Source organism: Babylonia areolata, chromosome 18 (assembly GCF_041734735.1).
Source record: "Babylonia areolata isolate BAREFJ2019XMU chromosome 18, ASM4173473v1, whole genome shotgun sequence".
In the NCBI taxonomy this organism is placed as follows: Eukaryota; Metazoa; Mollusca; class Gastropoda; order Neogastropoda; family Buccinidae; genus Babylonia; species Babylonia areolata.
In genome coordinates this window covers 26419601-26447100 of record NC_134893.1, presented here as the reverse complement: position 1 = coordinate 26447100, position 27500 = coordinate 26419601, and the positions used below count along the sequence as shown (strand labels likewise).

The 27500-nt window shown below is 45.4% G+C and overlaps 1 protein-coding gene across 1 annotated transcript in view; it reads right to left on the bottom strand.

The window, feature by feature from the left end:
• Window positions 1–27500, bottom strand: part of LOC143292611 (polycystin-1-like) — a 116409-nt gene that overhangs the window by 59839 nt on the left and 29070 nt on the right. The window contains exons 3-15 of the mRNA XM_076603067.1: window positions 25719–25869; window positions 24854–25066; window positions 23557–23713; window positions 21538–21733; window positions 20493–20662; window positions 16545–16730; window positions 11318–11558; window positions 9812–10057; window positions 8261–8499; window positions 6663–7355; window positions 4572–4880; window positions 3734–3926; window positions 2360–2551 (exon numbers count right to left, since the gene is read on the bottom strand). Coding sequence (XP_076459182.1) covers window positions 2360–2551; window positions 3734–3926; window positions 4572–4880; window positions 6663–7355; window positions 8261–8499; window positions 9812–10057; window positions 11318–11558; window positions 16545–16730; window positions 20493–20662; window positions 21538–21733; window positions 23557–23713; window positions 24854–25066; window positions 25719–25869 — 3186 coding nt within the window. The remainder of the gene's footprint in view (window positions 1–2359; window positions 2552–3733; window positions 3927–4571; window positions 4881–6662; window positions 7356–8260; window positions 8500–9811; window positions 10058–11317; window positions 11559–16544; window positions 16731–20492; window positions 20663–21537; window positions 21734–23556; window positions 23714–24853; window positions 25067–25718; window positions 25870–27500) is intronic.

The window sequence follows — 27500 nt, the reverse complement described above, 5'->3', positions numbered from 1 at the left end:
ATATACGTAGAGTTGGGGGTGGGGGTGGGGGTGGGGTGGACAACATAGAGAAGACTAGATAAAAGGTTGTATATTTGTTGTTTGAACATATTATTATAGAACGAGTTTGTTTGCGTTTTGTTTTCGTTCTTTTCTTTGCTTGTTTGTTTCTTTTGTTTTGCTTTTTGAGAGAGAGAGAGATAGACAGACAGAGACACAGAGAGAGAGAGAGAGAGAGAGAGAGAGAGAGAGAGAGAGAGAGAGAGAATACATTGTATAACGTTTGTCTGCCTACGCCGCCATGTCAAAACGTGAATGCATGAGAATATCCGGAAGGACGCAACACACACACACACACACACACACACACACACACACACACACACACACGGCGCAATAAAAAGAAAAAGGTTTGAGTTCGTTTCGCGCGCGCGAAAGAGAGAGGAGAGGATAAGTGGGAGAGAGATACAGAGACAGAGAGAGAAAAAAGAGTCAGACAGACAGACAGAGAGAGAGAGAAAGAGAGAAAGAAACAGTCAGATATTGAGGCAGATAGCAACTGACGACACCCATATTTTAGCAAAGTATTATGAGCTATTGCCATCAGGACGACGCTACAGAACTTTTAAGTTGAAATCCAGAGCTCTGAAGACTTTTATTCCACGTTCAATCCACCTTTTAAATTCATGAGAACTCTGTGTGTGTGTGTGTGTGTGTGTGTGTGTGTGCGTGTGTGTGTGTGTGTGTGTGTGTGTGTGTGTGTGTGTGTGTGTTTACTGAGCTTAAAAACGTGACAATTGGTTATAATGAATGTACAATATGTAGGAGGAATAATGTGCAATATGCAGGATGAATGTACAATGGAATATGTCTAATGCTAACGTCCATATTCTAAATATATTTGTGTTAATAATTACGATGTAATAATTAATTGCAATGTTTTTAAAAGCGAATAATTATGTGAAATGCTTTTATTTGAGAACATATGTTTATTACTCTTGTTTAATCAAGTAATCCGCGTGTGTGGGGTGGGTGGGGGGTGGGGGTGGTGCGGGTGTGTGCTGATTATCTCCGCAATTTATCTTTATTCTTATCTTATCTGTCTATTATAATCAATGTGCAGTATAGTAGGCTATGTTTATAATTATATTCAAATAATGTTTCTTAATTCTTTCTGTTTTTACATTAAGAATACTAGTTATTACCTGCAGTGTGTGGATGTATGTATGAAACGGTGTATGTGATATTTTTTACATTTGTACCTTCGTAATATTCGTAAAAGCTGTTGTTGACTTTTATAGTTATGGTCCCCATGTTGTTTTCTTGTCTATGTTGTGATAATGCACCTGTCCAAATTTCTCCAGTTGGAGATAATAAAGTTATTCTTATCTTAGATACACTGAGAGAGAGAGAGAGAGACAGACGTCGCACTGAACTTTATGCATGTAACGTTTCTCTACGTTGATTGCAAAATGCACGAATGATATTCGGTTGCACCAGTAAGCAGACGAAGAAGAAGGAAAAGATGATGATGTTGATGATGATGATGATGATGAACGAAACCAATAGCAGCAGCAAACAACAGCAACAACAGTAACAACGACAACAACGAAAACGAAAACAACAACGCCTCTTACACGACATCAGCAACCACAACAGCCAACATCTCTCTCTCTCTCTCTCTCTCTCTCTCTCCGGATGTTTCTGGAACTTCTATATTGATGACATCTCTCTCTCTCTCTCTCTCTCTCTCTCTCTCTCTCTCTCTCTCTATCTGTGAATCACTGTCCTATCCATCTGTCAATCTTAGTGTGTGTGTATGGGGGGGGGGAGGGGGGGGAGTGAGGGGGTGCTGTCAGTGTGCTTGTGTGCGTGTGTGTGTATGTATGTGTGTGCGCTCGCACGCGAGCGTCAGTGTGTGTATGCATGTGTGTGCACGGATGTGGGTGTGTGTGTGGGGGCGGGCGGGGGGGGTGGGTGTTTTCTTCATTATGTATACAATTCTGCATGAAAACCTTTTCCTTTCATTTATGTGTGTGCTATTTGTACTTGATGTAGATTAGCAAGGACAGATTGGAAGAATAGGCAATGCCTAAAATCTTAATCCTTGAATAAAAACGTTTTGAGTTCTGAGTTCTGAGTTCTCTCTCTCTCTCTCTCTCTCTCTCTCTCTCAAGAAACAAAGAAAACAAAACAAACTCGTTCTGTACGTTCAACCAACCAACCATACTACCATCACAGTCAGGCTTAAGTTATGTTTGATAGTCAGTCGTGTTCGACTGTGACCATCTTCTAGAACAGCAGAGGAGGTAACTGCTGTCCCGACTGTCTGGGCTAGAATTTGACTTATAGTGGAGAGTGTCTTGCCCAAGGTACCCACCGGTGAAGTCCCACTGATTGGTGGCCGAGTCCGGGGTGACTGTCAGACTGGACAGAAGGATGGGTTCCACCACCTCCATTGTCATCGACTTGGACAGCGTCTGTAGCGGGGTGGTGGCCGTCACCGTCAGCGTGTAGGTGCCAAGGTTCGGGTAATTGATCGGTTGGATATCGTACCCGTCCATCCCTTCTCCTGTGGGGAGTTTCGAATCAAAATCAAATCAAATCAAATCAGTTCGAGTCAGTGTATAGATCAGGGTTCAAAGGGTATTTACACAAACTTAGGGTAGAGCTTTCAAGGCCTGACAAGGTAGAGGGTCGGGTTTGTGCGAAGGTTCAGGCATCTGCTTTCTTTTTGACTCATTTGTGTAAACAATGCGAGTCTGTAATAACCCGATGTTCGGTTGTCCGTGTGCGTGTGTGTGTGTGTGTGCGTGCGTGTGTGCGTGTTTGTGCGTGCGTGCGTGCATGCATGCGTGTGTGTGTGTGTGTGTGTGTGTGTGTGTGTGTGTGTGTGTGTGTGCGTGGTCAACTTTAACACTGTCATTTTCTCTGGAAATACTTTGTCTGCCAATACCAAATTCGGGTTAAACATAGTGGAAATAATATCTTCACAGATATACCAATAATAGGTTGCAAGTCTCCCGGATTAAGCTGTATTTCCGGATCGTGAACGGTTTATTCCGTTGAGGAACTGAATCCAGAAAAAATCAGAAATCAATGTTTGGGCTTGAAGACAGCATGACCTCGTTTTTCTCGTTTGCAATTAAAAGAAAAGAAATAGAAATTCTGGACAGAACACATACAGTGACACTAAATACACCACCGACGTGTTTAACTGCATGTGCTTATTTTTAAGTGGATACTGATTTAACTAGAATGAACATAGAAGAGAACTTGAATGGACCGAGTTACAGTTTCTGTTAGCCTTCGAAAACGGATCTCCGCAGATCTGGAGAAAACGGTGCGAAGGCGATGTCTCCTTTACCGCGGAGTTTAAATAAAAACCTTTTGGGTGGTAGTTGAATCCTCTTTGTTTTTACACCACGTTTCGGACCATATGCCCGTTGTCAAGTGATGAGAAGAGGACAGTGTGAATAGGAAAGCCTATGTGAGGAAAGGGTGATGACATCTCACTACTTTCTGTTTTGATGGGCCATGCACACTAAACACTTGCTGATCACCATTCAGTGCAATACATACTCACTCACACACACACACACACACATACACACACACACACACACTCTTTTTAGAAGCAATATATATGTGTATGCATTTTTTTTTCGTGTGTATGTGTGTGTGTGTGTGTGTGTGTGTGTGTGTGTGTGTGGGTGTACAGGAAAGGGGGCGGAGGTGTGTGGGGGGGCCTTACCCTGACGGTAAGTGACGGCTGTCAGAACGGCGGGGTCACCGGCGTCCCACGTGAGGTTGCAGTACGGGTCCTTGGGCCCCCGGTACAGGATGAACTTCACGTCCAGATCCTGCCCCTTGGGGGCTTTGGGGAAGGCCGGCTCGATCCGCGCCCCTTCCAGGATGTCGATGATCACCAAGGGACGGAGGAAGGACTGTGTGTATGGATACCACACACACACGCGCGCGCGCACGCGCAAACATGCACACACACACACACACACACACACACACACACACACACAGATGATGTTAAAGCATGTACGTACGGCACAGGCGGAAAGAGACAGAGACAGAAAGACAGAGACAGACAAAGACAGAGAGAGAGAGGCGGAAAGAGAAAGATATAGAAAGATAGACACAGAGAGAGAAAAAAAAAACAAAGACAGAGACATACAACACACACAGAGACACTGAAACACCCCTCAATCTAACCCTGGCATCCAGAATGAAAGGAAGAGAAACACACACACACACACACACACACACACACACACACACACACACACACACACACACACACACACACTCACACACACACACAAGGACACTGAAACACTCGTCTATCTCACCTTGGCATCCAGAATTAAAAAAAAAAAAAAGAAAAACAGAAATACAACACACACACACACACACACACACACACACACACACACACACACACACACACACACACACACACAAGGACACTGAAACACTCGTCTATCTCACCTTGGCATCCAGAATTAAAAAAAAAAAAAAAAAAAAACAGAAATACAACACACACACACACACACACACACACACACACACACACACACCTTGGCATCCAGAATGTTGCTGACGGTGGCAGCTATGTTGAACACACCGCGATCGTCGTACTGCGTGGTGTAGTTCTTGTTCAGCTCCAGCTCCACGTCCAAAGGGTCGTCCTTGTAGTCAAAGTCCAGCAGCAGCTTGGGCTCCGTGGGCTCCGACATGTTGGCCGGAAGTTCGAACCAGACGTCGATGTAGGAGGGAGGTGAGTAGAGAGCGAAGTCCGGGCTCCTCATCATGATGCCGTAGACCCCCGCCAGTATCAGCACCTCCAGAGTCTTCGAGAACGCTCCAGCCGCGTTCCACGCTGTGACCTGTTTGGGTGTTGTGTGGCATGGGATTTAAATTGTGTGTGTGTGTGTGTGTGTGTGTGTATGTGTGTGTGGCGTGTGTGTGTGTGTGTGGGGGGGGGGCGGTGAGGGGGGGCATATGTGTGTGTGTGTGTGTGTGTGTGTGTGTGTGTGTGTGTGTGCGTGTGCGTGTGGGTGTATTTGTGTGTTGTTCATTGGTTCCATGTCTTTTCGTAAATGCGTGTGTGGGAGTGCGTGTGGGTGTGTTCGTGTGTTGTTCATCGATTTTACGTCTTTTCAATGAATTTGATATTAGACGGACAAAAGGGAGGGATGGTGGTGGTGCTGGTGGTGGTGTGTGTGTGTGTGTGTGTGTGTGTGTGTTGAGGGGGCATAGGTGTGGTGGGGTGTTTGGGATGGGGGCATAGGTGTGGTAGGGTGTTCTGGGTTGGTGTAGAAAGGAAAAGATAAAAGGGGGCGGGGATGTGTGTGAAAGAGAACAGGGGATCAAATTGACAGAATGAGAAAGAGGTGGACTCTGGACGTGACAGAGAAGAGACTGGCGCTCAGATGGAGAAGCGGGGGGCCGGGGAGGGGAGGGAAAGGTGAAACAGTGTCAGAATTAGGAAGATAAGAATCATAGAGGGAGGCAGGGAAGCAGAGATTCAAACAAGAGACCCCAGACTCTGACTGGGGGCGGGAGAGAATGAGAGAGAGAGAGAGACTGGCAGACGGAGGGAGGGACGGAGGGAGGGACGGAAGACAGAGAAGAGACACTAGATTCAGTTGTGTTATTTACTTATTATGAGAGGCCATATTGCCATTTCAATCAATTCAAAGACAGTTATAACGTGCCACCACAACTTCAGAGTTCACCATTCCGATTTGATCACGGTTTAACTATCTCCGAGACAAAGAGAAAGATAGATGGAGACACAGATAGATATAGAGAGAGAGGCGGAGGACAGTCAGTGAGAAAATGACCATTTGAATCCACAACTATGTTTTAATGAATAAAAAGGAAAAAAAAGATAAAGGATTGGTTTCACAAGTAGAGAGGTAGACAGAAGGACAAACAGGCAGACACGCAGACAGACAGATAGATAGACAGACAGACAAACAGACAGACAGAGAAGACAGTCAGACAAACAGATGATGCCGGTGTGGTGTGTTAGATATCCGCTCATACCCCCCTTTCCAATGATGGTTATCACCTGATGCGAATTTGTATTTGTATTTATTTTTATCACAACAGATTTCTCTGTGTGAAATTAGGGCTGCTCTCACCAGGGAGAGCGCGTCGCTATACTACAGCGCCACCCTTTTTTTTTTCTTTTTTTTTTCCTGCGTGCAGTTTTATTTGTTTTTCCTATCGAAGTGGATTTTTCAACAGAATTTTGCCAGGAACAACCCTTTTGTTGCCGTGGGTTTTTTTACGTGCGCTAAGTCCATGCTGCAGACGGGACCTCGGTTTATCGTCTCATCCGAATTACTAGCGTCCAGACCACCACTCAAGGTCTAGTGGAGGGGGAGAAAATGTCGGCAGCTGAGCCGTAACTCGAACCAACGCGCTCAGATTCTCTCGCTTCCTATGCGGACGCGTTACCTCTAGGCCATCACTCCACATTAAACCCCTAGTATGTAACATTGAAATATATGATGGATAACACACACACACACACACACACACCCAAACTTCTCGTCACCCATCCCCCACCCTCACCTCCACTCCCCAACAAATCCCCGCGCCCTACACCCCCGCCCCCCCCCCGCCCCCCCTCCACACACACACGCACACACACTCACCGCCACGGGAAACCGCCCCCCGTTCGTGTAGACGTGCTTGTAGACCTGCGTGCCTGGCCAGTCGCTGTACACTGTGGTGAACACCGTGTCGTCCTGGTACACCACCGTCACGTTCACGTCCGACCCTTTGCTCATGGATACCGTGAACTCCACTTCCGTGCCTGTCGTCGTGTTGTACGTGCTGGACAGAGCGTCGAAGTCGGCTATGGCCGTGGTCAGCTCGTAGCTCTCCGTGATAGACTCGGTGCCCAGGTCGTTGGTGCCCGAGACTCCGACCGTGTAGACGCCGCTGCTCATCAGCCCCATGGCCTGCGAGACCCAGGAGTGGCCGTTCGGGTTAGAAGCGGCCGTGTCCACGTTTATCGGGGCGCCGTTGAGGGTGACGGACCAGATTATGTCAGAGCCCGTCGCCACCTTCCAGGGAACCTGCAGGCTGGCCTCGGTGTCCTGTCCTTGCTGGGCCAGGGCCAGCCCCACGATTCGCTCCTGCACCTTCTGCGTGAAGGCCTTGGTCATGCTGCTCACTTCGTTGGCGCACGTCACCTCGAAGGCTTTGTCTCCCTTGGTGGCGTAGGTGTGGGTGAAGGCGACGGGGCTTCCCGTCGCGGGCGTGGTCGTCTCATCGGACGTGGCCGTCTGTCCGTCGCCGAAAGTCCAGGTGCACGTGTAGTCGGAACCTCCGGTGAGGGTGATCTGGTGGCAGATAATTGAGGAGTATTTATTGGTCACTTCGACACCAGGTATCCCATTAAGAGGTTTAAACTGAAATCAGTTACGCGAACAAAAACTCGCATCAACCGAGTGATGCCCAGACGAGTCAGACACGAACTGATGCCCAAATAGCCAGCACGCACACTCAAACCATGATTCTGAGGTGGCGCCTTATCACTAGATAGAATCGAGGAGTATTGGTCATCTCGTTTCTCAGTGTTCGATTTTCGGTTTGCTAGTGAGGATTGGGGTCCTGTAAGAAACTTACGCTCTAAAGACTAAACAATAATCAAAATTCAAAATGAAATGAAATGAAATAAAGTAAAATGTAATAACATACAGAGCTACCTACTATCACTGCGCATTGCGACCATGGTATTATATCGTAAGGTGTGTTCTTTACCAGTGCTGAACAGTGTCGCATTATCGCGAACCCCAGCGCGAGTGGAGCATACATGCGCACATACGCATTCTAGTGACGTAAAAGAAAGAGAGTGAAAAAACACACATTGAGATAGAAACAGATGCAGCTTCAGTTTTATTTTCAATCACACACGAGCACACACACACACACACACACACACACACACACACACACACACACACACACACACACACACACACACACACACACACACACACACTGACAGACATTAACAAACACACACTCACACTGACAAACACATACACACAGACACACACTGACAAACACATACACACAGACACACACTGACAAACACATAACACACACACACACACACTGACAAAGACACACACACACACACTGATAAACACACACAAACATACACACACACACTACACACACACCCTTCAACACCCCAACACCCACCACCCGCACCCCCCAAACCACCCACACCATCCCACACCTGGAAAGAGTAGGGCTCTGCAGCGGGCGCCGTGGCCTGGGCAACGTCCAGCCCCGTGACCTTGTCCTGCACGATCACCTCAGTCTGGTTGGTCTTGCTGCTGACGGCGTTGGCGACGGTAACGGTGAGGTTGTATGTGCCCTTGGTGCCGTAGGTGAAGGCCTTGCTCTGGTCCGTGGTGTTCACCAGCACGGTCACCCCGTCTCCGACCTGGTCCCACGTGTACAACGCTCCCGCACCTTTGTCAAGAGAGAAGAGTAGAGGATTCGGCTTGGGGGGTTAGTCAGTAGGTTTAGTCATCAGTTTAGATGGGAGGGTGGACGGTATGGCAGAATGGTTTTAGGCGCTTGTATGACAATCATTATCTGCCAATGCAGTGTCCGTGGGGGTCTGGGTTCGAATACCAATGTCGCCTTTTATTCCAAGTCATTTTTGATTTTTGATTTTTACAGAAATTCGCCAGGGGCAACCCTCTTGTTGCCGTGGGTTCTTTTACGTGCAGCAAAGTTTATGCTACACACTGGATCTGGGCATACATTGTCTCATCCGAATAACGAGCGTCCGTCAAGATGCTCCACTCAAGGTCAAATGGAGAGGAGAGAAAAAATACTGAAGTGTGAGATATGTACTGCTTCTCTTAAAAAAATAAAAGTGAATAAAAGTAAAAAAAAAAAATAAAAAAAAATAAAAATAAAAACACAGACACAAACAAGAAACACACAGAACGGCAAGAGAAGCGAAATGAAGTACCATTACCTGTATGAGGCAACAACAACAACAACAAAACAGAGACAGAAACAAAAATCACACAGAACGGCAATCAGTTTCAGTTTCTCAAGGAGGCGTCACTGCGTTCGGACAAATCCATATATTCGCTACACCACATCTGCTAGGCTGATGCTTGACCAGCAGCATAACCCAACGGGTTTTGTCAGGCATTTAGTGCATGCTTATATATTATTTGTGTACCTAACAGAGTGGATTTCTTCTGCAGAATTTTGCCAGATACAAAACACACGTTGCCATGGGTTCCTTTTCAGTGCGCCAAGTGCGTGCTTCACACGGGATCTCGGTTTATCGTCTCATCCAAACGACTAGATGCTCAGTTTGATTTTGCAGTCAAACTTGAGAGAAAGGGCGAGATCGGGATTCGAACCTAATTCATTACGGACTCACTATATTGGCAGCTGAGAGTCTTAACCATTCTGCTACCTTCCTCCTTAGACGGGCAAGTGAAGTGAAATGAAATACCCTTACCTGTATGAAACAACAACAACAACAACAACAATATACACCACCTGCAGACAGAAACAAGAAACACACACAGAACGACAGCAAGAGAGAAGAGAAAGAGAAAGAGAAACAAAAGACCCTTCCCTTTACCTGTATGAGGCTCCACAAAGACTTCCCTTTACCTGTATGAAGCTCCACAAAGACCCTTCCCTTTACCTGTATGAAGCTCCACAAAGACCCTTCCCTTTACCTGTATGAGGCTCCACAAAGACCCTTCCCTTTACCTGTATGAGGCTCCACAAAGACCCTTCCCTTTACCTGTATGAGGCTCCACAACGAAGGTGGCTGGGTCCCCTGTGGCCACGTAAGTGGGTCCGTCGATGATGGTGAAGTTGACGCCCTCCAGCACGTGCGCCGTGGTGGTGTTGGCGGCCGGGGTGGCGGCGATGCCCCCCGTGTTGCTGACGGTGACGGTGAGCGGGAAGTCGCCCTCCTCCGTGAACGTGTACGGCAGGTACACCTGGGCCCCTTCCGACACCGCCGCCCGCACCGCCATACACTCACCTGAAGAAAACATTGGAGGGTAAAAACTTTCGAAGGTTTGGAAGAAGAAGAAGGTGAAAGAAAGAAAAAAGCCGTCCAATTCAATAATGATAGTCTAAGCCTCAACCGTGACACTGGCCTGGATCGCCAATGGGCGCCTGTGGCCATGAGACATTAGTGCAGCTGTGCTTTAAATTCCACTTATCGTTTTCTGGAGAGAGAAAAAACCCGAAAGAATATATTTAAAACTTAACGCACCTGTTTGTTTGTTGTTGTTGTTTGTTTTGTTTTTTTGTTGTTTTTTTTTTTTTTTTGGGGGGGGGGTGTTTGTTTGTTTTTTGTTTTGTTTTGTTTTGTTTTTTGTTGTTGTTTTTCGATTTATAGTTCCTTTCGGTAAAGTCATGTCTGTAGTTAACGGCTGAGGAAGAATCAATTATTAATATGTATTGTTTGCACGAATGGGCTTTTTTGTCTATATTCTTTTGACATTGTTGACATTATTGTTTGTATAGTATGTGTAAAAGATGTACGTGTGTAACGTTTTAATGCCTCATGGAATAAACTTTTTGCCTTTTGCCTTGCCTTGCGGACTTGGTTTACTCACAGCCTATCCAGCCCAAGACTTTCATGTATCAGTTTTGCTGATGAAGATTAATGTATAAAACCCACTGAAATATACGAGAGAGTTCAAACTTTTGATTCCGACAGAGGAAACTTTCTATGTGAAAACAGAAGCAGAGAAGTTGAACCAACGAATTATGAAGGTGTTATGACAACGAAAACGAAGAAGACATAGTTCAGATAGGTGCGGTGCTCTTTTGCAACGAACTGATTTTAGTGCTTTTGTAAGTACCTACTGCAGAAAAGTCGGGTGGGATGAGTGTGGAGTGAGTGAGTGCGTATGGGGGATAAGATCACGGGTGTGTTTAAATGAACGCCCGACTGATTTCGTTTCTGATTTGTTATTAGTTACTTATATTCTGCAAGGAGTACCTGCTCATTTGAACAACATTCTTGGTTCTCACATGTGCACACACACACACACACACACACACACACACACTCAAAACCCTCCACCTCCCACCTCCCTCATCACCCCCACCCCACCATCCATCCTCCACCCCACCCCCACACACACATACACAAACTCAAAACCCTCCACCTCCCACCACCCACCACCATACCCCCCACCCACCCCACACACACACGCACACGCACACACACACACACACACACAAAGAAAGAAAGAAACACCATAAAACACACAAAAGCCTCACTCACCGACAACAGTCAGCGAGCCAGTGGTGATGAAATCCCCCAAGACGACCCCCGCGTTCTGCTGGAAGTCCGGACGATCAGAGGGGCAGTCCAGCCAGTAGGGCCTGGCCCCTGCTGACGCCGCCAGGTCCACGCCCAGAATGTCCCCGGCCGCCACCTCCACAAGACCCGACTCCGCCACGTACTGGTAGCCCGTGGTCATCACTGTCACATCCACTATGGCCTTCACGGTGTACGTAGCGATCTGTTATGTGGGAGGGAGAAGAGAAGAGAAGACGAAAGAACCGTTATTGGTTTACGAGGGTTAACGAACGAATTACTTATATTTATTCACTCAGGGTAGCAGAGTTTAGCATGCGCACTGGTATTCAGTGGCCACTGTCACATCCACTGTGGCCTTCGCCGTTCGATCTGTGGTGTGTGGGAGGGTGAAGAGAAGACGAAAGAACCGTTATTGATTTAAGAGGGTCAACGAACGAATTACTTATACTTATTCACTCAGGGTAACAGTTGAGAATGCGCACTGGTAGCCCGTGTTCACTGTTACATCTCACCGTGCGATATGTGGTGTGTGTGAGAGTGAAGAGAAGACAGGCAAAGAACTGTTATTGATTTACGAGCGTTAACAAACGAACAATTACTTGTGTTTAATTACTCGAGATAACAGAGTTAAGCATGCGCACTGGTAGCCCCTGGCCACTGTCACATCCGCTACGGCCTTCACCGTGTGTGTGGTGACCTGTTGTGTGTGTGGGGGGGGGGGGGGGGAGGGGGAGAGAGAAGAGAAAAGAAGACAAAGAACCGTTATTAACTAGGGTTAACAAACAAATAATTGCTTATATTCATTTACTCAGAGTAAAAGAGTTAAGCATGCGCACTGGTAGCCGGTGGCCACTACCACATCCAATAAGGCCTTCATGGTGTATGTGGCGATCTGGTGGGGGGGGGGGGGGAGGGGAGGGGGAAGACAAGACAAAAAACCGTTATTAACGAGGGTTAATGAAAGAATTACATATAACTTTTAACGAATTATTTATATCTATTCACTCAGGATAACAGAGTTGAGCATGCGCACAGGCAGCCCGTGGCTACTGTCACATCCACTATGGCCTTCACCATGCGATCTGTTGTGTGTGGCAAGGTGACGAGAAGACAGGCAAAGTGCTGTTAGCAACGAGGGGGTGGGGAGAGGTGGGGGGAGAAGACAAGACAAGACAAAGAACAGTTGTTAATGAGGGTTAACGAACGGATTACTTAAATTTACTCAGGATAATAGAGTTAAGCATGTGCACTGGTAGCCCCTGGCCAATGCCACATCCACTATGGCCTTCACCGTGTACGTAGTGATCTGTTGAGGATTGGGGAGCGGGAGGGTGTGCATACACACACACACACACACACACACACACACACACACATACACACACACACACGCACGCACACACGCACGCACGCACGCACGCACGCACACACACACTCATGTGTGTATGTATATGTATATATGTATATATATATATATATATATATATATATATATGTATGTCTGTGTTTACATATATGTATATGTATATATGTGTGTGTGTGTGTGTGTGTGTGTGTGTGTGTGTGTGTGTGTCTGTGTCTGTGTCTGTGTGTCTGTGTATGTATAAATTCACAGTATCAAACCAGCATAACCAGCATAAACATTGTAAATTATTGGCATTAATTTGGTTAAACGTTTACCGTCAGTAAAGGTAAATGAGATACAGACAGACAGATAGACAGACAGATGTACATGGTTCACAAATTGTAATACTTTATATGGAATAATATACCTGATTGAAATAATCATGGCGCGTGGAGGCAAAACTGGCTGAAAGGGGTCTTTTTACAATTTCCTGTGGGTTTTTTTTCCTTTACTAACTCTTGGCATTTCCGCAATATCTTCGCATGCTCATCCCCAGAGGGCGGATCAAGGGCAACTAGAATAATAAGCTTACCACGGAAACAGCTCCTGGAGATTGCACCACCTATCACCAAGCACTGTTTCTCTTATGGGAGCTAAGGACGTATGTTAAAGTTTAAGGAGAATCTCCGCCCGGTATTGCTTGTGACCAATGCATGATAGTCCGTCTTGTCCGACTTTGACCACCAAAACAGCAGAGGAGGCAACTTCAGTCCCAGCTATCTGGGCTAGAATTTGATTATAGTGGAGAGAGTCTTGCCCGAGTTATATCCCCACTCTCTCGGTCAAGAGGGTTTTAGGACAGTCGGCGTTGGGGATGGTTCCCAAGGCTGCAGCACTGAGCCGGTGCAATTTCGCCTCATAGTTTGAGAGTCATGATGGAGTCTCCCGTCGGTCCGACGGATGAGTAGGCAGGCAGGCTTATCTGTCGGTGTGTGTCCTCATATGGGAGAAGAGGCCGATTCTGGATGTGCAGCACTTCCCACAGGTGTTGCAAGGGAAAACGTCTCCAGAAGTTGAGCCCTGCTTCCTTCGCTCACGCTTCTCCTTAATGGCCAGCGTTCTCTTGTTTTCAAACGTCTTTATGCCATTAGAGCACAGCATCCTCCGGCGAGAGCGGTCAAGGGCATCAGTTTCCCAGGAAGCGATGTCTATGTCACAGGCTTTGAGGTTTGTCTTCAAGGTGTCCTTGAAGCGCTTGCAGTCGTTCACGGTGGCCTTCCTTCAGCTGGCCATACAAAAGCATCTTCGGGATCCTGCTGTCTGTCATGCGGACAACGTGTCCTGTCCAGCGTAGCTGGCACTGGATCAGCAGGTTTTCGATGCTGGGCAGGCCGCTCCTCTCTAGGACCTGGAGGTTGGAGACCCTGTCTTGCCACTTTATGCCGAGGATCTTCCGTAGGCATCTCTGGTGAAACTGCTCAAGTTGTTGAATGTGACGGCGATACGTCGTCCATGTTTCACAGCAGTACAACAAGGTGGTCAGCACAGCAGCTCTGTAGGTTTTCATCTTCGTGCTGAGCCCGATGCCTTTGTTGTTCCACAGCCTGTTGTTGAGTCTGCCAAAGGCGGAGTTGGCCTTGGCGATGCGCAGCGTCACTTCTGCATCAAGGGCTCCGTTGCTGCATAGGGTGCTGCCCAGGTAGCAAAATTTGTCGACTGACTTGATCTCTGTGTCATTGATTTTGATTGCAGGTGGAGGGGGGGGGCACTGTGAGCTAGCTGGTTGGTACATGGACTAAGTCGTGCTGAGGCTGATGGTGTCCAAAGCGCCTGCAGGAGGTTCAGAACCTGTCCATAATGAACTGCATGTCCTCATGGGTGTGTGCAGCAAGCACGCAGTCATCAGAGAAGAGGAACTCTCTCAACAGTGCCTAAAACACCCTGGACCTGGCGTGGAGTCGCCGCTAGTTGAAAAGTTTGCCATCTGTGCGAAACTGAATGTAGATGCCCCGGTCACAGTCTTGGAAAGCGTCAATCAGCATGGTAGAGAGGAGAATGGAGAACACACACACACACACACACACACACACACACACACACACACACACAAGCGATCAAGCATTCTAGCAATGAGCGCTGTGCATCTTTCTGGTCTGTCGTCTCTAAGAGGGTGCGAACATTCCAGGCACCCAGAGTCAGGGCATGACTTCTGGTTCCTTTCTTCTGTTTTCGACCACTGTTGTTGGATGTCCAAGTAGGTGCGGTTTCCTACTAGGTACTAGGTGAGGCAGGCTTTGTTTGGGGATCCTTTTATCTCCCCTTCCCCATGTGGGGAGAGCAGTGCTGTCCCTAAAAAGGGCTGCTCTGACACTGTGGGAGGATACGGGCGCCGCATCTGCCCCAGCCTACGGCGGACGACCATCACCCCACAGCCGCCTGCGTGCAGAGTCGTGACTAGGAACTGCCAGCAGCATCCTCTGCCTGTCCCCGTTACCACTTCTCCATCGCCGCAGGGCTTGGAAAAGCTGGGTGTTGAAGGGCTAGTTCGTCGTTCCGACATTAGCGTGGTTGCCTGACCAGCACAGGTGACTTTGTTTTAGTGAGGAGGAGTTGTGCAGTCCCTTCCCCACTCTATCGCCTACCGACGCTCACAGTCCCACAGGTGCAGATACTGCCACGTGTAGGACGGCCTCGGCAGATGCAGGTTTTTTCTTCGGAGCTCCGTCTCCTAGGGGGACTTCCAGCCAAGGATAAGAGCTCCCCCTGCCCTTTCGTCATCCTCTTCTGCCTTCACAACCGTTGGGAAAGGTTTCCTCCTCCGCCCGGTCCGTCGTTGGGAGACTTCACATGCGGCAGGTAGTACTGGGTTACATGGCACAAGTAGCAAGGGCTATGCCCCTGACCTGACTGGCTTGAGAGTCATAGTCCTTCACAAAAGACTAAGCTGTGAATGATTTCCCATTGTAATTGATAAATCTATTCTGTTCTATTTGCTGCCATGTACACTTTGTTATCAAGACACATTCCATTCTATTCTATTCTATTCTATTCTACAGTCAATACGTGATCGCGGATTGGAAAGTCTCCGACTGTAGCGCTTTGAGCACATGAGTGTATAATATTGGTGAAAATGATAGGTTTCACAATTACTTCACATTCATGTTTATGCATTTACTTATTTAGTCCTATTTTTGCTTTGTTATTTCATTTTCATGTTAATGTTTTAAACAAACTTATGGTAGGTTCTCTCAAGGCCTGATCAGCGCGTTGGGTTTAAGCGAAGGTCAGATGTCTGCAACTTTTTTTCATTTCTTTTCTCTTTTCTTTCTTTTTTTTACCAACAGATGTAGTGTAGTGTATATATGGATCATTCCGCACGCTCTGACAATTCCAATGAAACTGAAACTGAAACCCATAACAGACACGTGTGTCGTTGATGTCGTTTTTGTTTTGTTTTGTTTTGTTGTTTTTGTTACACAGGGTCTCATACCAGCGGTGTTGTTGCCACTCTGATCGGTACACAATATGCATGCACTCGAGGATCTTACTAAACGCGTTGGATTAAGATGCTGGTCAGGTATCTGCCAAGCAGATGTGGTGTTGCGTATATGGATCAATCCGGACGCACGCTCTGACACTTCCTTCCTTTGAAACTGAAACTGAACCCCTGACAGGCACGTGCATTTTTTGTTGTTGTTGTTGTTGTTGTTGGGTTGTTTTTTTTGTTTTTTGGTGAAGGTTTTTTTTTTGTTTTTTTGTTTTTTTTTTTTGTTTTTTGTTGTTTTTTTTTGTTTTTTTTGTTTTGTTTGTTTTTTGTTCGTTTTTTACACAGGGTCTCCATACCAGTGGTGCTGTCGCACTGAAGCGGGCCGACGGGGTGCACGTGCCGTCGTCACAGAGGCGGGTCCGGGGGCAGAAAGTTTGTGCACCACACTGCACAGCGTAGACCTCGGCTGCTCCCGCGCACGACGCTTCGCACTGGTTGCTCAGAGGGCAGTACACGGTGCCAGAGCATGATGGAGATAAGATCTGAAACAGACCAAGTCGTTTGTGTTTTTACCAAAGTTAGAAAATATGTATACCTAAATGATTTTAACATGAACTTACATTATGATATATAAACTCATCTTTAAAAAAAAAAAAAAAAAAAAAAAAAAAGAAGCAAAAACGAAAGCCAGAAAATACAGACGGAAACAAGGAAGGAATTTTTGTTTAATGTCCCGTCACACATATCGGTGATTGAAGACATTTTGTAAAAGTATTTATGAATACATCTGAGTATTATCGGTTAGAAGGGGTGGGAGATGTGGATGAATGGAGGGTTTGGGGAAACTGGGCAAATGAGGGTAAAAATGTGGGTGAAATTTGAAAGAAAAACAAAACAAACAAACAAACAAACAAACAAAAAAAACCCTCTAAATACAGTTACAGGAAATTACTTAAAGGACTTCGTAAAAGAGAAGTCGTTAAACTGACAAGCGAAACAACTGATAATGAATGCAAAAAGTCAAAAACATCAACGTTCTCAGTCACTTGTGAAGACACACTTTCGTGTACAAAAGGCTTCATCAAGCTACAGTGAAAAATTATATGCTCAATTGTCAGGTTATTAAAGCATATACACTTGACATTAGAACAATACTTGGTCCGTAATAAATTTGATAATAGTCTGAGTGCTAAGCTCAGAATTGGTCTGCGAATCGGACCAAAGTCTGAGAGAGTCAACTGACGAGGTTTTAGACTTGAATTCAAGCACCTGTAAAAGTCTCTTTCTAGTATATTGCTTATTTCCTTGTATGACAATGGGCAATATACTTTTATACTATCTATATGATTTTTTGCTCCCCTTTTTGCTGCCCTATCTGCTTGGTCGTTATAACGGAATCCAGTGTGGGATGGTATCCAACAAAAATCAACATTTGTACCCTTCACAAATAGGGAGTGCAATAAATACCTAATTTCAAAAAATAAATCTTCTCTTTGATTATTCTCAAAAAGGAGCAAACCTTTTAAGACAGATTGAGAATCAACACAAAATAGGATATTACTTATTATGATTGGTATATCAACAAGATGATTTAAAGCCATAAGGATGGCCACCAATTCAGCTGTAAAAATTGAATGTCCCTTACCTAAATAACAAGACGGAAACAAGAAACACGCTGAATGGCATATATTCTTAACCAGAGCTCATAGCTGTGCAAATGTTTTAACAAGTACTTTTAGTGGCAAAGTGATATTCTTAACCAGAGCTTTTGCAGCTGTGTAAACGTTTTAACCAGAGCTTGCGGCGAGGTGATATTCTTAACCAGAGCCCTTGTAGCTATGTAAACGTTTTAACCAGAGCTTGCGGAAAAGTGATATTCTTAACTAGAGCTTTGTAGCTGTGTAAATGTTTTAACAAGAACTTGAAATGACAACCAGCCGCTGTGGCGAAGTGGTTAGCGTCGCGGACTGACGGCTGGGAGGACGCGGGTTCGAATCCCAGCGGAGGTGGGTTTTTCGGCCCGTGGCCGGCTCCTACCCAGAGTTGAGTGTGCTGTGGGCTTAAATGGGGAGATTGGGACCACACAGTCGAGTGTCATCCACTTCAAGGATGCGTCTTTGGGTGTGTTGCTCTGATTACCTGAGTAACACTGCAAGTGCCTGTATCTCTCGGGCCTGGTTAACGCTGGGATATCATTATGACAGGAAGCGTAGAGTACAGCCTTGTCACCCAGTCTCAAACCAAAATGGACCTCCATAGCAACATCGTCATCGTCATCCCCCTCCTCCTTCATCATCATCAATATAAACAAAACAGTCTCAAAGTCTGTGGCCTTTGGTGAACTGCTCTCATGGTGACCTCAGTTTCGATACCCCTCCACTTCCGTGCTTGGGGTGAGTCCTGTCAATGTTGTCAGTGTCGGCAGATTCATGGGGGGCTGTTGTTTGAGGGACGTGGTGGCGGTCTCCACTCTGGGAGGGACGCTCACTCAGTCTGGCTCCGCGACAAAGCCATTATTGTCGTTAGTAGGGGGCTTAGTAGGTGGTGTCCTAAGTACATTAAATCAGAACAGGCACCACTGAACACCACCGAAGTGACTCAGCAGCAGTACAGGGTCTCCTCTGATGTGTGACCTCCTGGCGACCTAACATCGATAGCTCCCTGTGGACTGCCGACGCTGAAACTGCGACGGACGAACCCGGGTGTGGTCGTGCATGGGGGAATTTAAATGAGCGGCGTGGGAGTAATGCCACTGAAACGGTGCAGATGATGGATCAGCAAAAAAACAAACAAAAAACAAACAAACTTGAAATGGCAAAGTGATGTTTTTAACCAGAGCTTGTAGCTTTGTAAATGTTTTAACCAGAGTTTGTGGCAAAGTGATTTTAACGAGAGCTTGTAGCCATGTAAAAATGTTTTAACCAGCGCTTGTGTCAAAGCAAATTTATTCAAACCCAATTAAATCCTTTTTTTCTCAGATGTGGTGTAGCGTATATGGGTAAATCTGCAGGCTTATGTGCCTTCTTGAAACTGAAACTAAACTAACCTGAGCTTGCGGTAAAGTGATATTTCTGCCAAAGGTTATGGTAAAGTGGGGTTTTTTGTTCGGTGTTGTTGATTCATATAATTCAAAGCAAGCAAAATGAAAGACAAACAGACCTATGACACTAGACATGGTAGTAAAGCAAAACCTTGAAGTCCGTAAGCTTGGTTGTAACATCCATTGTCACACGAGAATAACTTCAAATCCATATCGATAGCAGAAAGGACGAGACATCAAACTTAGCTTTGTCTTTGATATAAGCTACAAATGCAACAAAATAAGAGAGAATGATATATATATATATATATATATATATATATATATATATATATATATATATATATGTATGTATGTATATATATATGCAGGCACTTTTGGTTTGCTAATGGCTGGTGCATCTGGTAAACTCGTTAGCATCACACAATTAGTGAATGATATATGTTTAGACTAGGTCGCTTACAATGCAGAGCCGAATCACTCAGGTAAGTACGTCAAGCCAGCCTTCTGGTTTTCACACACACACACACGAGCGCGCGCGCGCGTGCGCACGAACGCACACACATATACAAACACACAAACTTGGCTAAGACCGGAGAGCTTCAATCTAGAGTAAAATTAGACAATCAAGAGTACAATTAGACAATTATCACACACACACACACACACACACACACACACACACACACAAACTTGGCTAAGAAAAGAGAGCTTCAATCTAGAGTAAAATTAGACAATCAAGAGTACAATTAGACAATTTTCACACACACACACACACACACACACACACACACACACACACACAAACTTGGCTAAGAAAGGAGAGCTTCAATCTAGAGTACAATCAGACAATTCTGTATCTGACACATATGCAAGGCATCACGATCATTTTGCCAAAACTTGTGGACACTGCATGCGTGCGATAGCGTCTACGCGCGTAGGGGCGTTAACACATTCTTCTTCTTCTTCCACTTGACGACCAATATCAGTATGTTGATGAAAATTGTGTGAGGTTGCTGTAGGGCACAATTTAACTGGGCTGCTGAAGGATGTGCTATCTATTGTTAGGGGAGATGGGGCGCAGTCCACTGGTGTGTTCACATCTCCAGCCTAGCCTAGCCGGCTTCCTTTGCAATCCCCGGGAATACACCCGCCTGGGACAGCCGTAACTTCCAAAGACAATACTTACCAGTGGAGGAGAGAAAAAAAACATTCGCTTTTTTCTCTTCTTTTTTTCCCCCCTTAATTAAGAAAAAAAACTTACCAGGACTTTGAAGGTTCCTGTTGTCTCCGCGTTCAGCTCCCATCCAACAACACGCCCAGGGTTTTCCACCAGGGAGCCTTGGGCGACCACCGTGCCCGTAAGCCCGGGACTCTGCAGCGCGATAGAGTCTTTGGCGGGGATCCCAGGGCCGACCTGACTGATCACGGGATCTGCAGTCACGCCAAAGTCATGTAGAAGACTGGGAATTCAAGGAAAGGTTTGGGGGTATAGGGTTGGGGGCACTAAACCCATCATCATCATGGTAGATTACTACAGATGTTACATATGTTTTGTATCATCACCTGTAGGTTTGGGGATACAGGGTTTGGGACACTACACATACACCCATCATCATCACAATAGATTACTACAGCTGTTACATTTGTTTGGTATCATCACTTATCATCGTCATGATTTTCGTCTTCGTCAGATTTCTCGTTGTTGTCACCCCCCTACCGGCCGTCATCGTGGCCACGAGTGTTTGAAACAATAGTTACTGAGTCATGAAGGTGACAACAACCACTGCCGTTATCATGATGCCAGCATCACTCCCTCTTCTTGCTTCTGCTGTTGTGAATATTGTCACTGTGTAATCGCCACCAGATCACCTCTACCACTATCACCAACACCACCACCACCTCGCCCACATCATTATCACCAACATCGCCATCATAACCACTACCAATGTCAGCAACAGAATCCCACCCACTCTTTTTTTTAAGCCTCATAATGTGTATGACAGGCATCATCCTTGTTGTTTTTCGTGTGTTTGTTTGTTGTTGTCGTTTATTTCAGTGCAGGTGTGATGCAGCGGCGTAATATCGATCAGTCCCGCACGCTTTTTCAACGAAAAAAAAAATCAGACACAAAAAATATTTTATTACAGCACCAATTTTTCAAAGACACGGGGAGACTGCTTCTGGCAAAATCCGTGACACTAAAAACAGAAATAAATGTAACAAACACGACATCACCTCCACCACAATTCCTCCTCCACTCTCCCAGCCCCCACTACACACACACACACACACACACACACACTGACCGGCAATGGCGAAGGTGGTGGGTGAGGGTAAGGGTGAAGGACTGGCGGCGAACTGGGCGGTGAGGGACAGGGCAGTGCCCTCCCACACGGTGACCAGACACTGACCCTCATCGTAGGTGGCGAAGACCGGGTCGCAGTCCAGGTCTACGCCGGACACTGGCGCCTGTACCACCACCGTCGTCACCGCTTCCTGGGTCTGTTGATGGAAATTTTATTGTTATAGTTGTTGTTGTTGTTGTTGTCGTTGTTGTTTTGTCAACAGTGTCCGGCGGCATTTTCAACGTTCGTTGTTATTCAGTGTTGTTGTTGTTGTTTTATCAACACTGTCGGGCAGTATTTTCAACGCCTTCTTGTTGTTCGTTGTTATCCAAGGTTGTTGTTGCTTTTGTTGTTTCATCAACAGTATCAGATATTTTCAACGCCTTTTTGGTTGTTCTTTGTTATTCAATGATGCTGTTGATGTTGTTTTGTCGACAGTATTCAGTATTTTCCACGCATTTTTTGTTGGTTTAAACAGGAACATGTTACAACACATTTATAGCTGAACAGGACAACAAGAAAATCTTATACAAAACCCTGTCCTGATACATGTATACACTAAAGCATTTTTGTTGTTTGTTGTTGTTCAATGTTGTTGATGGTGGTGGTTTATTTAGGGTTGGGGGGGGGGTGTTTGTTTTGTTTTGTTTTTTTTTTTTTTTTTGTTGTTGTTGTTGTTGTTTTGTTGTTGTTGTTGTTGTTGTTTTTTGTTTTCGTTTTCTGGGAGGTGGGGATGGTGGAGGGGGGGGATTAATGCTTTGTGCATCTTTTGATATCATCGCTAATGTCTTCATCTCATTTTCTTTTTTCCCTGATCACTTTATCCAAAGTTTCTTCTGCATGAGGGATCGAATACTTGAGTGGGCACTGGTAGATGTATATTTTGATAAATTTCTCAGTCTCAAATATGGATTTAACATAAAACAAATACTGATTAAAATTCGATGACTGACTGCAGACTGGTGTTCTAAGTCAAAGTGAAATGTTGGCACATTATCATCAGAAACGTCATGTGTGTGTGTGTGTGTGTGTGTGTGTGTGTGTGTGTGTGTGTGTGTGTGTGTGTTTGTGTGTTTGTGTGCATACATACATATATATATATATATATATATATGCTTATATATGTATATATATATATATATATATATATATATATATATATATATATATAGTGTGTGTGTGTGTGTGTGTGTGTGTGTGTGTGTGTGTGTTTGTGTGCGTGTGTGTGTGTGTGTGTGTGTGTCAAACAGAACCGGCAGAAAACTATTCACGACAATACGGTGACTCAGCTGCCCAACATTCAAACAGGACACGAAATATAGACATCAGATTTGTGGTTGTTGATTTCAAAAACAATACGAAAGAACAGGCTTTGATATCAAACTTCGCCTGTCCGTAAAAATATCAAAGAATCTTTCCTGGTAATTGATTCATGAAACTGAATCCACCTCACCTGTTGGTAAGTTCACAAATATCTTTGTAACCTAGATTCTGTCTGAACGCTCGCCGAATCAATCGACAGTTGTCGTCTGCTTTGAAGTGAAACTTGCGGACGGTTGTGTCCCTTTGACTTCCACCACCTTTCAGACTGCTATTGTGCAATTTGAGTGCAGCATTTCGTGCAAACTGAAGCAGTGAAATTGTAGACGTGTTAACAGCGTATACAGATATACTACGTTTTAAACAAACGCATGAGCCACTGTTATTAAATGTAAAAAGAGTTCATCACAGAAAAGCTGGAATTAATGTGACTGAGTATACACAAATTATATTTTGATCATCTTTCTATGAGATGTTGACAATAGTAATTCTCTCTGTCCGTCTGTCAGCCTATCTGTCGAATATCTATATTATCTGTCTCCTGTCTGTCCTTCTGTCAGTCAAGCCCAAGCACCCTCCCTCCTTTCACACACACACACACACACACACACACACACACACACACACACACACACACACACACACTTCTGAAACACTTACAGCCAACGTGTCGTTGAAGTCGTTGGCCTGAATACGAACGGTGTAGGTTCCTGGCAAGTTGTAAGAATGAGAGTCGAAGTCTGTGGCGTTTTTATCAGACAACCCGCCTCCGTCGTCATAATCCATCTGGTAGTAGACGTCAACGCCTTTGGTGATACTGCAATCAAACATGACGAACAATTTGCATTTAAGCTACCATACACGATTAACCCTTAATGATACAGCTATCATACATAAGTAACCCTTCCCAATTAAGCTACCATACACGGTTTAACCTTAATACGCCAGCTTCCACAAGCAACTACCGTCTCAAGTGAATTATCGTGCACAAACTTTGACAATTAGGCCATCATACAAAATTAACTCTTGATAATTGAGTTATCACCTGAAATTTACCCTTCTGAAGTGACCTATCATACATGGTTAACCCTTGACAATCAAGCCGTGATAAACAATCAACCCTTGATAATTAGCCATCAAACGCAGTTAACCCGTCTGAAGTAATCTACCCCACAGAAACCTTATTCATTCAGTTATTACACAAAATCTTTCACAGTTAAACTAGCATATATAATTAAGCCTTAAAAAGTGAGCTATTAAACATGGTAAGCCTTTGACACTAAAAGTATAAAACCACAACTTTCAACCGCGTTGTAAAGCAAACAAACAAACAGAAATCAAATGAAAACGAAAAAAATCTGATTTTTTTTTTCCTAGGGATGCTGAGACTGTTCTTGTCCCTGCTGAACTTTTAGGTGTCCTCTGATTTCTATTTCCATTAAATAGATAGACACTTCAATACATACACAATAAAAACAACAAACAAGCAAACAACTGTCACCAGCTGGGGAGAGGAAGAGAGAGAGATGAGGGGTCCAGGGAGTGGTGGTGGTGGTGGGAAGGGGAGGAGCTGGGCGGGTTCTGATCTACCCTTTCTGGACGAAGGATAGTAAGAATCCAGGGGTGGGGGCTAAGTTTGTTTATCATTAAGAATGTTCCTAACTCTTCGGTAAACTCCATATACTTAGGGACATTCTTAACTCTAAGCAAGCTTAGCGCTGCAAAGATCGGCCTCATGCAGCCTGGCCCAGGTTCTAAACAAGAAATGGGGGTGAGGGGTGGGAGGGAGGAAGAGAGAGAGAGAGAGAATCTTCACTCCACGTACATCTAAAGAAATGGAGAGAAGGGGGTCGGGGGGAGGGGGGGGGGGCAGAACGGTGATGGGAGTGGGAGAGCGCGCGGGTGGTGTGTGGGTGGGTGGTGGTGACTGTGGTGGTGGTGGTATCATCAAGCTGACCTGACGGAAAAGGTGACCAAGTTGTTGACGGCAATGACGCCCGTGACGTCACTGATGATGGCGAGGCCCGTGATGGGCTTGGAGGACTTGTACAGGCTGACGTAGCCCAGACCGCCACACTTGCTGGTGGCGTCCCCGCTGCACAGCTCCTGACAGAAGCTGTTGGGGACCTTGTCCGACATGGACGGCGTCGTGTCTCCGCAGAAGCAGAACCTGTGTGTTGCCCATGTCGCCAACACAAGCAGAATTAATACCAAAAAAAAGAATATATATATATATATATATATATATATATATATATATATATATAACCCAACAAAGCCACACACACGAAAAAAAATCTTGGGAGACAAAATTGTTAACGTTAACGTTTACAACACGTACACACATAGCGCGTGCGCGTACACGCATACACACGCAGGCACACACATGCACGCGCGCGCAAACGCGCGTACTCACACACACACAAACACACACACAAACACACACGCGCGCGCGCACTTACACACACGCACGCACGCATGCACACACACGATCCTGACCTATTTTTACACAGCAAAGAAAAAGACAGTGAAGATAATGGGAGTAATCGGAGGAAAACAACGACTGCAACAAAAGCAATGATGACATCAGTGATAATGATCATAATCATAATCATCATCTTCATCATCATCATCACCAGAAGAAGAAGAAGAAGCATAGCAAACGGAATGAAACAAAACATGAAAGACGCAAGAAAGCAACAAGCATAGCACACCCATCAGCTCTCTCACATTGACTTCAAATCCAACACATGACGCTACGAAGTACTCCACTGCATGCATACTGCTGTTGCTACTACGTCACACCCTGGCTGACGTCATACCTGCCGTACGCCAGAGCCGAAAAAGCCTGGTCGTAGGCTCCGCATCTGGCGCTGCAGAGGTGAGGGGTCATGACATTGGGGTCATAGTCGCCAGGATTGATGTTGAAGGTTCTCTCTTTCTGGTCCTGGGGGAAACAGCCCATGTAGGTCGCTGCAAAACACACACGGTACATGCAATGCTCATACTTGTAGTGTTACCTGCATACCTGGGTCCTCCCCAGCACCTACGGGTGTTTCTCTTTCTTCTTTGCCTGGACTAGGCTGACCCTGGAGAAAGGTCCAGTGACGGTGAGGAAAGACCCACTGACCACAGGGAAAGTTCTTTCTTGACACAGCGCAGGCCTCCAAGGGTGGTGCAGGATTGTTCCAAGGGCGGGTGGAGACAGTGCTTCTCTGGGTCCTCCCCAGCACCTACGGGTGTTTTTCTTTCTTCTTCTAGTAGTAGTAGTAGTAGTAGTAGTAGCAGCAGCAGCAGCAGTATAGTAGTAGTAGTATTGTCATCATCATCATCATAACTAGTAGAAGTAGTAGTAGTAGTATCATCATAGTCATCATCATTTGTAGTAGTTGTATCATCATCATCATCATTAGTAGTAGTAGTAGTAGTATTGTTGCCATTATTATTATTATCATATCATTTTCATCATCATGATTATTTGTATTATCATTAGCAGTAGTAGTAGTAGTAGTAGTATAGTAGTAGTAGTAGTAGTAGTAGTAGTAGTAGTAGTGCTGACACGCAAGCAGCTCTTATCTTCGATCAGGGAACAAACTATCAGCAATTCACAAACGCAGATTCATTTGCACAACAGGCTGTCTCCCTGAGTCGGGCCAACTGACAACTGCCTTCACGCGCTCATCATTGTCATTCAGTAAGGCTTTCAATCACGCGCGCGCGCGCGTTCACACACACACACACACACACACACACACACACACACACACACACACACACAATCGATTTTTCTTGCCTTGGACAACCCTTTTGTTGCCGTCAGTTCTTTGACTTGTGCATGCCATACCGCACACGGGACATCGGTTTGTTGTCTCATCACAATGACCAGCATCAAAACCACCACTCAAGGTCTAGTGGAGGTGGATTAGGTATTGCCGAGTGTAGGATCTGAACCCGTGCGGTCAGATTTTCTCGCTTTCCTATGCAGACAGGTGACCACTGAGCCAACTCGCGACGTTTTATGAGCACGCTTATGTCACCGACTTGCTAAGTTGGCTGTTTAGCTGATTGGTTGGTTGGTTGGTTGGTTAGTTAGTTCGTCTAACAGCTGACCAGAGGCGGCAGCAGTTATTCGTGCATGGTTTGAAGTACGTTGTTGGTCAGTCGGACGCGGCTGATCAGCCGGTCTCTTTGTAAAGTATTTTGTTCTAGTGTTTAAGTGCATTTTTTAACACAGTCAGGTTCATGTTGTCCAGTGCAACTGAGCATGTATTACTTGGATATGCGCTTTACAAATCATAGAAGTAGCAGCAGCAGCAGCAGCAGCAGTAGTAGTAGTAGTAATAGTAGTAGTAATATCAAGCGACTGTGTTCAACGCCCGTTCATTAGTCGGTTCATTATTCAGACACCCGCTCTGTCACCTTGAGTAAAGGTCAGGTCAAGGTCACAGTCACAAATAAAGGTCAAGAGACTTTTGTTCCGAGGTGGAGAATATTCATGAATTTGTTTTACACGGTTTTGCTTATTTTTGCTTCTTTCTCGAGACTTGTATTAATAACATTATCATTATTATCATCATTATTATCATTATCATTATCAAATTATT